Source organism: Anoplopoma fimbria, chromosome 5, assembly GCF_027596085.1.
Source record: "Anoplopoma fimbria isolate UVic2021 breed Golden Eagle Sablefish chromosome 5, Afim_UVic_2022, whole genome shotgun sequence".
NCBI lineage: Eukaryota > Metazoa > Chordata > Actinopteri > Perciformes > Anoplopomatidae > Anoplopoma > Anoplopoma fimbria.
In genome coordinates this window covers 4,168,849-4,181,326 of record NC_072453.1, presented here as the reverse complement: position 1 = coordinate 4,181,326, position 12,478 = coordinate 4,168,849, and the positions used below count along the sequence as shown (strand labels likewise).

The window sequence follows — 12,478 nt, the reverse complement described above, 5'->3', positions numbered from 1 at the left end:
ATAATATGTGAACACAACATACTAGGACAGGTTAATAATTCACTTTGTAGTTTCTGATTAATTAATCAGGGCGGCCTTGGCACTCTTCCCCGTGTATGTACAGATGGGGCGACTGCCAAGGGCAAACAGTAGTTGTGTAAGTGCCATTTCTTCTGCTATGATTACCTTTCAAGACTTGTTTGTGATCTTAACATAATTACAATCATCAGAAGCCATTATGTCTCATTGCCATTTTTTTTAGATTTCATTAAAACAAAGATCTGGTATCTATGAACGCATCATTTAATGATTTGAATCACTTTTCATCTTGCCTATTCTCCTCATGTGTAAATGTCACCCTGTTTATGTGTTTCTGTGTAGACTTCACAATTATATTATTGTTAATGAGTTGGTATATAATTGGCTGATGCTGATAATCACTTGTTCGCCAGCTTCAATACAATGGACGAGGTGAATCAGCAATGGTACACAGTTTAACACCAAATGTGGTATAATTCATTATTTTGTTCACAAGCCCGATCCTGTTTTGTTGGGGAGAGAAACGATCCCGAAACCAAGTGGTTGTTGCTCAAAGTCAATGATTCTATGGAATTCCACAGAAGGACTGATCCAATATCAAGGTTCCTTCCAATTCTACAAAGGGCTGAGTCCTTTGTTCAGAAGATTTTGGAGGATGCACGTGTATCCCCCACAATCCTTTACTCACAATACATTTCCTGTCCATTGATTTGGAAACAGGGAAAATATAAAAGTAAACTTTCAGTTATCTCTCCTCAGTAGTACGCCAAAATCTGTTTTCTAAAGAAATTTGAGGCGAGAAATTGAAAATTTTCACTCATATTAGATCTATAAGATCTCATTTAAAAGTTTGTTCAAAAGCATGAAGAGACAGAATGTTTTTAACATGTGACTCTGTGAATTCTTTTTTTTTTTTTTTTTTTTTTTTTTTTTTTTTTGACTAAACCTGAAATTGGGAATGTTGAAACACTGAGAAACACATGAGTTTTGTACTGTTTCTGTCACATTTCTGTTGATGTTATTTACATGTTTTGAATCAGTTTATATGATTTTGAGGAATGCCAAATAAATATTTCTACTAGGAAATGTAATTCACTGAATTTTTCAAAAAAAAAAGTTTAAAAGTAAACAGCCATTTCTTCCACACACTGGCACACTCACAGGATTGTTCCAATGTCTGCTCTCCAAATGCTAGGAAGGAGTCTTGCCTAGCCTCTGTAGCACCCGCCTTGGAAGGACCTGTCCTTTTACGGAAGCATCCAGTGTTAACCAACGCTATCAACCAGAGAGTCCAGAAAGTTAGTGCTCGGTGCCTAGAAATAGTTTGGCACACTACCCCCATGTAAAACGGCTAACTTTTTATACATCAGTTTTTGTAAGTTTGTTCATTAGTGATCTTTATGTGGAGGTGGGTTTTCTTACCAGGTTAGCAATTTTGACCTTTGTTATAGTTATAGAGTCGTATTGATCTCATGTCATCTAACTTTCTGCCAGAAGGCAAATAACCAAATTTCCCCAAAGGTGGAACTTCTGCTATAAAATTACTCATAATTTTACAGGCTACAAGCAGGTCCCTCTGAGCACCCCAAACTAATATTATGTAACGTGAAAAACATCTACACAAATTGTGGTATTAAAAGCGACTGAAAGCTAAATCAGAGCCTTATGTCATCAGTAAAATTTATGATGCAACGCAGTTTAGCAGCTTGGATGGGCAGATAATATTCGAAAATGCTAACAAATCTCATTAGTCTGCAACTGTTGATGCCAAAACTTGAGAAAATAAAAGTGAATCTTCTACACAGTCTCAAATGACTGCTCACTAAACATGGACGTGCTGATTGAGAGAGTAGTCTCTACTGTGGAAGAAACCGTTCACCAAAAAGATTCTTCCACATTGTGTGTCTCTTTTTAATCCGTCGCTCCTGGGAAAAGAAAAACCACGGCGTCTCCATTTGTGGCCTTGAGAGAATAAAGAGGGAGATAAAAGCCACAAAATGAAGCTATTTGTTTCGGAGCCTAAGGCGGATGAGTGACTTCAGAGAGTAGGAGAGGGGGGACAGCAATACAAGTGGGCAAATGAGAGAAATTCATATTGAGGCGTGAGAACAAAGAAGAAACCGCAAACGCCTTTAGACACAAGTCATCAAATCTGGATGAGGTGCGGCCAGTGAGAAAAGCTGACAGCTGGACTCTGGGGTCTGACAACAACAGGTCTTTGATGTAATCATTCTGGCCCCCTCTCTGTCTCAGCGTTAGCATCAGGAGGGATTTGACAGGCGCAACTTGGGAACATTTAGCCTGTATGCCTGGCCAGGGCCCTGACAAATCAGCTGGTAAAGAGCTGTCACAGCAAGCGTCTGTGCATCTGTATCTGTATCTGTGTGTGTGTGTGTGTGTGTGTGTGTGTGTGTGTGTGTGTGTGTGTGTGTGTGTGTGTGTGTGTGTGTGTGTGTGTGTGTGTGTGATATCATCCGTTTTGTTGGGTCACACAGCTGGACAGTCTCTCCTAAAGCGCTTGGAGACACAGAAAAGTAGAGTCTCATTAGCAGGACCGGATAGGACACAGATGCACAAAATGAGTCAATGAGGCAAAGTCTTGGTGGCGTTGAGGCCTCGCGGGGGCCACGGCTACCACCGTCAGGGGTCAACGCCCACCGGCTGGTGAGACATGAGCCAATTCCTAAATAGATGAATCCTCATTTGGATTCATCTATTCACATGATTGCTCCTTAAATAGTGATGTCCGAAGGTGTGTTGTTACCACAGCTTGAATTGTCAATGAAGGGTTCTGTGTACACACACACACATACATGATATATGATCTATAAATGAAACATCTATAGATTTAGATAGACCTAAAAGTCAGAAGGGTGAGGGGAAATCTATTAAAATTGCTAATTTCTTTGCTGAATGTTTTTTTTAACTGAGCCAGTTTATTCTGAGTGAGGTCTTATTTCAAATGTCATCACAAATGCCATTTGGCTCCACATGAAAGTCCTGTATCTATCCTGCATTAATCCAGAAGACAAATTACTCTAATGTCTCTCAACTGTCAACCAAGCAATTTCAAACTTCACTTCCCACAATTTGAACTGGAGTTGTACGTATTAAAAATATAATGATTAGGCTTCTCTTCTCCGAAACGCAATTACAGGAATTCACTTCACTGTTAAAGGAGAAATTGAGATCTCTCTGAAAGTTCTGAGAATATTACTTGCTTTAAAGAGCAAAGTTTGGGATCAAAGAAAAAAGACACATTAATCAAATTACCACCTGAACAATTTTACGCTCACAGTGGAAGCAGAGATGTTTAGGTCGTTGGTTGGCGGCAGTCGCCCTCTCTAACGGATGAAGGTGGTCTGTGAGACTCTTGACACTTATTGAGTCTCAAAGCACTAGTCAGAATTTGGCCGTGACAAAGATTTTGGGAAAACATATAAATAATGACCAGCTTCTGTCCGACCTCCAGAGTCTGGATGTGAAACTGCTGTGTGGAGTAGCTAATAACATCCAGCAGGAGTTACTTGCTCTCTCATGATCTAAATCCTTGAACTCCAAAATGATTTGCATTGAAAGAAACGCATCCTTTTCTAAAAATAATAACTTCATACTGCAATTTTGACCAGAAAACAAAGAACAAAGCTCCCAAGCTCACCATCGGCCCCATGAAGGCAGACCCCTTGGATCAGAATGTGATCAAAACATGAGTTTATTGGAGATTTATGAAAGTGAACTTGATTCATGGAACAGAGGATTGTGGCCTTTGCTAAAAAAAAAAAATTGTTCAAGTCTCAGTTTGTTGTTGAAGCAGCTAATACCAGCAGAGCTCAGGGAAAGACATCGAGTTTTATGTTAAAACTGGACTACATTTCATTAATAAGTTTTTTAATATTGTAGACTATAACCATTATTGTATTAGCATTTGAGAATAATTTCAACATAGAACTGGTTCTACAGGATATTTTGGTCACAAATGGAAATCCTTTACTGTAAATAGATCACTTTGTTAATGCAGGGTCACAAGACAGATGCCACAGCAGTATGGTGGTTTATCTACTTGTACCTACAAACCAGATTCATTGGTACAAAGAGGATCTCATCTTAAGGACAAAAAGCTAAATATGGCCGGTTCCAAACTAGATAAAATAATGTGTCAATGTAAACTGAAACAGTAGCAGAATAAATCGTTTTTTGAATATCGTCAGTCATGTTTCAAATGTCTCTGCAGCAATTAAATGAGTATAGGTAACTGAAATATCAAAGCAACATACAGAATATATACTAACAGGAGGTCTTTGCATGCATCAACACAAACTCTATTTTTAAACGTTCTGAAAAATAAAACAAGCTTTCAACCTTTCAATAATTGTCCCATTACAATACTGTAATGTGGCTGATTACCACGATATTTACTTAAGGTTCTAAAGAGTCCCTGGCTTGAAAACGGTTAAGAACATTGCGCGTAAAATACTGCTAAAAACCATACACACACTGCCACACATATCTATTTCATCCATCCATCCATTTTCCGTAACCTGCTTATCCAGTTAAGGGTCGCAGGGGTGCTGGAGCCGATCTCAGCTGTCAATGGGCGAAGGCAGGGTACACGGACAGGTCGCCAGTCTGTAGCAGGGCTGACATATAGAGACAAACAACCATTCACACTCACATTCACACCTACGGGCAATTTAGAGTCTTCAATGCACCTAAGCTGCATGTCTTTGGACTGTGGGAGGAAGCCGGAGAACCCGGAGAGAACCCACGCTGACACAGGGAGAACATGCAAACTCCACACAGCCCAGGAATTGAACCCGGGCCCCTCTTGCTGTGGGGCGACAGTGCTAACCACTACACCACCGTGCAGCCTATCTATTTCATATTAGTTAAAATTCCCGTCTCTTCAGATGTAACATGTGAATCATGCAGGAGTTAACATCTCTGTGATTCACCTTCCCTTCCCATGTTGCACTAGTGATGAGTCCTGACACCACACAAGGCAGAAGATTAGCTGAACGGTCCAATCGCAGGGCCCTGGCATGCAAGCTGCCTGAGAAGTCAGTGTTGGCATAGATAATCTCACAAAAGTGTGTGTGCATGTGTATAAATGACTTGCTTTACATGTGATGGGTATGTGTACGACGTTTTTCCATGAGATTTCTACTGACTTAAATCCATAGCAGAGCAGAACTACAGCTGTGTTTCCCTTTGAGCTGTCAATCATTCTGGGAAGAGTGTACGTGATGACGAAACCGAGTGTCCTTTTCATGTAATAGAGTAAGTTAGGTGTGTATGTGCGTGTACGTTTTTCCTCTACTTCCTGATCTCCACTGACAGTTGGTGTGTTTCATCCTTTCCAGAGAGAACCACAGCAGAGCAGATATTCACGGTGCTGCCGTTAAAGGGCTTTTGATGGTCTCTCCCTCTCGCATCACTCCTGACATTAACATTCTCCATCATTCGCCGCACATCATAGTGATAGGCCTCTTGTGCGCATCAAAATCAGCTTTGGATTTGCAAAACTGTAGCAAAAGTGGCGCTTTGTAACAGATTCAAGCAAAAACAGGGAGACGGAGATGAGGAAACTAAACAAATACACTTGAACAGCGAGGGAGACAAAAATGGACACAGAAGGAGTGGAAGAAAAGATTCAACACAGCAGCACCTTTTATCAACACGGGTTTTGTTATTGTGCTTAACTTAATGTGAATTTTCCCAACCAATAGTTGGAGGTGGTATTATGCAGTGTTGGACACGTTACTCAGAGAAAGTGCAAAACATTTTCCTTTCAAAGTTATTACTCCTTTAAAAAGGTAATATTAGATACATTATAATCCTCTGACCAAAATCTGCACAAAGAACCAGTAATGCGGCTTAAGCAGGAAACTCGGTGAATCAGTCTGCATTGATCTATGAATGAATGTGGTTGGTTCTTACAGTATCTCCATGTCCACAACTGCTCTCTACTGTATGAGAGGCTTTTCCATCATTTTCTGAAATCCCTGCAGCATCTGAAGGCAGCAGGAAACACATGTTGATAAATCTGCAGCGTCTGAGAAGTGCTGCGTGAGATCGTATGATCTGTTTCGCACGGCCGTTCACTGTGTTCACCTTAATTTAAACGGCAGAGAACGGCACAAGGCTGCTACGGTCTAACCATTAACACCTCTACACACATTATACTGGTCAGTTATAGCTGCATATTTTGCTTTTTTACAAAAGGACACGTTCAGTTACAACCTTTGTATCCTCTTTTCTATGAGATCCGCGATGGGATTTGCTGAGAAAGTAGATAATAATCACCACACCTGCTGATTGATTTTTTTCTACTTCACTCAGCTGCTCTGCAATTTGTGCTGCTGCAAATACATGAACTTAAAATAGAAGGTGCGCATGAAAACGAAATTGTCATCCCTTACACTCTCGTTACTAGGGAAAGTAATGATATCACAGTAATTGTTCAACTTTTTGAACTTTTTTAAAAGTGAGAGCCTAAGAATATAAACAATGTAGGTCTAAAAATTCTTCTCCTTTCATATTAAAAAAATCAGCTCTGCTAATGTTTGATGAGGAATGAGATGCATCCTAGATTTCTTAAAGGCCTCAGGATAAATAATACATTTTGGTGAGGAGCAGTGAATTTGAAAGGAACTTTACTGTTTACAAAAAAACTCTACCTTTAAATCCCAGCCGTTCAGTACATTGGATTTAAAATCAACAGTAACTAGGGTTTGAGTGCTGACTCTTGGCTTCACACCAAATCAGGCATTGCGTAGATTAGTGCAGGTTTGTAAAGCAAAGTGGGAGCGTCACTTAATGTCCCATTAACACCAAGGGACAGTATGACAATTAACGTCTTTTGTTCCCTCATGGCAGCTCTGGATCAGGTTCAGTCAGATTGGGTTGCTCTAATAGTTGTTTCAGTGTCAACTTTTCGCCACAGGGCCCTCGACTTTTTGCTCCTTGCCCGTGTTCAAATGAATAGAATGAGTGCCATTTTTGCCTCAACACCTGATTTGTTGTGAATGCAGCTTTACTGTGGCTTTAAGGGACTTAATTGGGTATACAGTAACCCATTTTATACATAATCACCCAATGTTTGGACAAAGCAGCAGGACAGAGCTGCTGAAAACTGTCTGAAGGCAGAACACACTGAAGCAAAAATAGCAAAAAAGTAAAGATGGCTGTATCACCAGGGAAGACACTTAGTGTCTGTATATCAGGTGGCATTTTATATAAGTTATAATTCAATTAAAGAGGTATTTTTACTGCATTGACAACCCTGTTAGTATTTTTGAAACCAGTAAAACAAACCTATTCACACACTATTCTCTGCATGCTTCATTCCTGCAGCAGCACTGCTCCCCACCTCAGCTGAAGGCGGTAGTTTCTGCCGGCGACACTCCAAAGTGCTCCTAGAGAGTCAGACACAAACACTGACTGGACTGAAATAACAGGGAAACTCAGAACGGCAGGCCTGCTGATTACTGAGAACACCACATACCTGAATATACAAAATACACACTCCATGCTGCAGATACTTACTTCTGGGGTATAGAGACATAGTTGTGAAAACAACACACACACACACACACACACACACACACACACACACACACACACACACACACACACACACACACACACACACACACACACACACACACACACACACACACACACACACACACACACACACACACACACACACACACACTCTCTCTCAAACACACAAACAGAATAACTGCTCTTTTATGCTGTGCTTCAGCTTTCACAGAGAAATTCATGTTTTTCATGCACAAACACATGCCCACCACACACACACACACACACACACACACATACACACACACACACACACACACACACACACACACACACACACACACACACACACACACACACACACACACACACACACACACTACTTCACCAATCTTGTTATTATCAAATCTTTGAGCTAAAAAGTCCTCCACCTGCTCCCTCATTTCCTTTCATTCTGATCCCTAAGGCCTCTAGCTCTGTTTCTTGTTGGCAAGTTTCTCCAAAACCTCTGTTGCTGTGGCAGCTCTTTTAGAGAAATTTGAGGAATTTTACAGCTTGAAGGTCTTCATAAAATGTTGTTTGTGGTGTTTAAACCTTGTCAACCTTGTCTATACTTTGTTAAAAGTTTCAAAGCTGTAGCATGCATGGTTGATGTTAAATTCATTTTCAAAATGTTGTTCTTTAGATGGTTATTATAGCCTTGCCGCCAGGAGAATTGTGGATTAACTACAGCTCTGTGCAAAAAAGTTGAAATTCTTTTCAAGGCAATATTGATAGTGTTCATGACAAATTTTCTAATTTGAAACCTTTTGTGCAGCTTCTCTCTTCTGATACACCAATTTTTCATTCAAATATAATTTTTGAGACATTTAGAAATGTTTCATATCCCCATACTTTCAGGTTAACAAAGGTCTGCAAATGAAAAACAGGTGGATTTAGACTAATTTAATGAGTGAGGTGGATGGACAGACTAACTACATCCAGATTAGAGTCATAGTGGAGTTTTATTTTACATGTTTATTAGATGCAAAAGTGAACTGACTTGGTGAAGTTGTTCTTACACATTAGAAGACAGTAGAACATTACGGGACTTAAGAAGACAAAACCAGATCTAGCTGATTTGAGACAACTATTTTGAACAATAGAAGTACAATGAATGTTCAAAGACACAGATATTGAGCTTAGTTTGACTAAATTTGCAGAATGCAAGCTGCCGTTTGCCAGATGAGATAATTTCCTCTTTTGCCACGTTTCACCAATCGAAACAAGTACCATACTTGTGACCCAAGCATGAGCATGCAAGAGCCCTGTTAAGTTGTAAGCAACAATAATTTGTGAAATGTGAAGTGCCTCGCAAAAACGCTTATGTGAAATGGGCCTCCGGTTGATCGAAGATGGAAAAATTGTAGCTTCTGTCTACATATTTTTAGGCTAAAGTATCAACCTGGAAGACAAATTAACAGGGAAGCTGGTCTCAACAATGCAAACCTGATTTGAACATCATTACTGTGGGCAAAGTATATTTGTAAAGTAATGGAATCTGTTAATGGAGAGAGTGGGGGAGGAAGATACATCAAGAGGATTATAAATTAATCCACTCAAAACAAACAACTAACAGGATGGCAAACAAAGGAAAAGTTAATTTGGGTACAAAAAAGAACATGAGATGAAAATCACAGGTGAAAATACATGTGTTATGTATAATGAGAAGAAAAAACTGAGTGAATGCAACCAATATAAAATCAATACAACAGAGACGAGAGTGGTGTCTGACAACAATGTTATTTATGTCTGTTATTAAGAATTATTGAATTTCCATTGTTACATAAATTAAACCCTGAAAATCAAACACTGACCTCTTCTGGGTGACATTTTCAAGACCGCTGCACCTTTGACCACACTCAACAGTGACATCACACCCTGAGAACACCTCCACATGAGTAAAGTGAGGTCAGGAAAAAAAGAAAGACCTGGTGTTAAGTTACTCTGATACTTAACAGGAAAGTGTAAAATCAAGGGTTCGTGTTGTGTGTTGGTCTTTCCAGCAGTGCGTGGTGCTCCTGCTTTAAAATGTACTCAGAGAGCAACAAAGCCGGGGCTGCTTTCTGTGCGGTGATGGCCGACTTCCTGGAGATGGTGAAAACCAATAATTCACACAAACCTGCAGCGTAATGGGCTTTCAGAGAGCTTTCAAGGACACAATGACACAGAGGCCTTTGATGGACACTTGGACTTCCACATGAGCCCACACGGTCCTGCAGACCAACACACACACACTAAACCTCCTCTCACGACTGCAGGCCCGGCACATTGGCGTTCAGTCCAGTTTCTAGCCGTGAAAGCGCAGTGTGTCTTTGATGGTGGGGAGTCAGACCAGCGTCAAATCCAAGCAGCCAGAGAATCGGGGTCAGAACCAAATTATCTCCCAAAGGTTTGAGGGAGACAGAGGAGAACAGGATGAAAAAGGAGGGAGAGAGGGGAGCGGTGAGAGGGAGAGTGAGGGGGAGATAGATCTTTCCTTCTAACTAGACAGGTAAGTGAGCCATGGAGACCTGGAGCAGTGTTTGTCCCCTTTAGATGAAGAGGGAGGTTGTGAGTGTGTGTGTCAGGAAAATAGAAAAAGATAGCGAAAGAGGAAAAGTGATAAAGTGCTGGCAGGGAAATGGTGCTGTTTAACTCCATCTTTACAGGCTGACATGCATTTTTTTTGATAACTGGTGAAAGTCATGGGGGGATAGTGTCTTTTATAGGGATGAAAAGGGTTCAAACAACCAATCAGTGCAGTCCTCCCACTGAAGGGAGAGCTTAGCGACCAGAACTAGGCACAGCAAGTCTGCAGAGCTTTGGATTTGTCCACATTGGGGCTGTGGTAAGAGCTCTGTGTTTAAAGAGTTTAGAGGATGGTGTGTTTTGTTAAGACAATCCAACACCAAAAATCCAAAACCAAAAGTGTTAAGTCGTTTTTAAACATTAGCTAAAAAGTTAGCTATCCTGCTAACTAGCTTACTACTGCATTCTAATTGTTATGCATCATTACTCTTTATTTTGCAACAATCCCGACAACTTCTACAACATCTGTAGTCACATTTAGACACCTATTAGCAACCGCCTTTTTAAAAGACATGTATAAGATTCAAAATTCAGGAATGTGGTATTTATTGACAAAAAAAATGTATGTCCTAGAACAAAATGTTACAATCTCCTGTGTTAACCACAGACCTTATTTCAGGCATCTAACCAAAAACCCATCCAGCTGGAAACATTAATAAGACAGCTGGATAAGTCGTCTTCAACCAACTCCTGCCACTAACATTAGCTTAATTAGCTAGCTAGCTACAGCTAATATAATCTGCAAACAAAATCGATGGTTGATAAATGCTTGTGTCTACTTCTGTCTGAAATCAAGGACCCATTTTTTGGCATATTTTGTCTAGAATTATCAAGAGGAGGTCACATTAGTCTTTATGTACCACTACTCTACATATATTTTTCACAGAGTCACAGAGAAAGGTCCGCAGTCCGACACAGAAACAGGTCACTGTGACTTGCAGCTCACCTTGTTCCCTAGGGCTTTCTTGGGTGGGAAGTTGAAGGTGTCCACCTGTGGAAACTGGGTCCTCAGGTGGTTGTGGAGCTCCCTGAACTCGGTGTAGCGCCTGTACACATTCCACTCGTTGTCTAGGATACGGATGTACACCTGGGGACAGGCGAGACACAACATCATCACCATCATCAACATATTCAACATCAGCAGGTTGTCTTCAAATCATTTATAAAAATGTAACACTATAAGACAAACTGAAACTCAAACTGAGAAGCTAACGAAACCAGAACGAATTTATGAAATATAAGAAAAAATAATTAAATAATTCAGTTCACATATTTGTCATTGAGTTCTTACAGTGCCTTACAATAAATTAAAGAGATGGGTGAAAGAATGGCATCCTCTCATCCCTGTAAATGTGTATTTTCCCTTAAATGCTGCAACACACAACAGAGGAAAAAGTCTGTCTCTAGGCGTGACTATGGTGCCACCATTTTCATGCACCATTAGCTGCTTTATTCAGACTCGCGAAAGATAGAGGGAGTGGAGGGAGAAGGAAAGATGAGCCTATTACAAGGAAGAGAGCGTGAGATGGGTTCCACTTTCACAGTAGAAAACTAGGAGTACAGAGAGACAGAAGACAGAGCAGAACGGCTTTTGAGAATTCAATTCAAAAAGTGCCCAACAACAAAACGTACAGACTTGATTCAGGTACATACAAACAGAAATTGATTTAGAAAATTGACCAAGCTCCCCCCCCCCCCCCTTCTACCAAGCAAATAAAAAAAAAAAGTAGGCAAAGGTTTGTACTTCTCCCTCACGCTTCAAATACAACACAACAACACTATGGATGTCTACCGGGAGATAATGTCTGACAAAATGTTTGTGTTGTTGTTCCCACATTTGAATAAGTATCACATTCATGCCAACATTTTTAGTTGATCCAGATGTTGAGATATTTCACTGGATTAGTGAAATCTCTGACCGACTAGTGGCACTAGAGGAAGAGGCAGTGGATCACATAAGTCCTTAGGATTCATCCTCTTGGGACCATGAATTTCTTGGTAAAATGTGATATGGTCCAAATCAAATATCATGGTTAGTCTGGCCAAACACCTTAATATTGTGAAAATATTGTAGGGTTGACTATTGGTGCTTTCACAAAATATTTGCACAATGATTTTTTGACAATTAATCATCAGTAATGTGTATATAAAGACCAAGTGGGTAAAGACAATTGATAGAACATCTAAAAAGTTCAGTAAGTTCAGAGTAATTAATAAAAAGTGGAACACTGATAAGACATAACTTTTGCCATATTACGATATCCAAAATCTAAGATGATATCAAGTCTCATAACAAGATATGTCG

General features: G+C 40.1%; 1 protein-coding gene across 1 annotated transcript in view; it reads right to left on the bottom strand.

The window, feature by feature from the left end:
• The window catches only part of snx29 (sorting nexin 29), a 133,650-nt gene that overhangs the window by 18,509 nt on the left and 102,663 nt on the right, over window positions 1-12,478 (bottom strand). Inside the window, exon 19 of the mRNA XM_054599218.1 lies at window positions 11,120-11,260. Coding sequence (XP_054455193.1) covers window positions 11,120-11,260 — 141 coding nt within the window. The remainder of the gene's footprint in view (window positions 1-11,119; window positions 11,261-12,478) is intronic.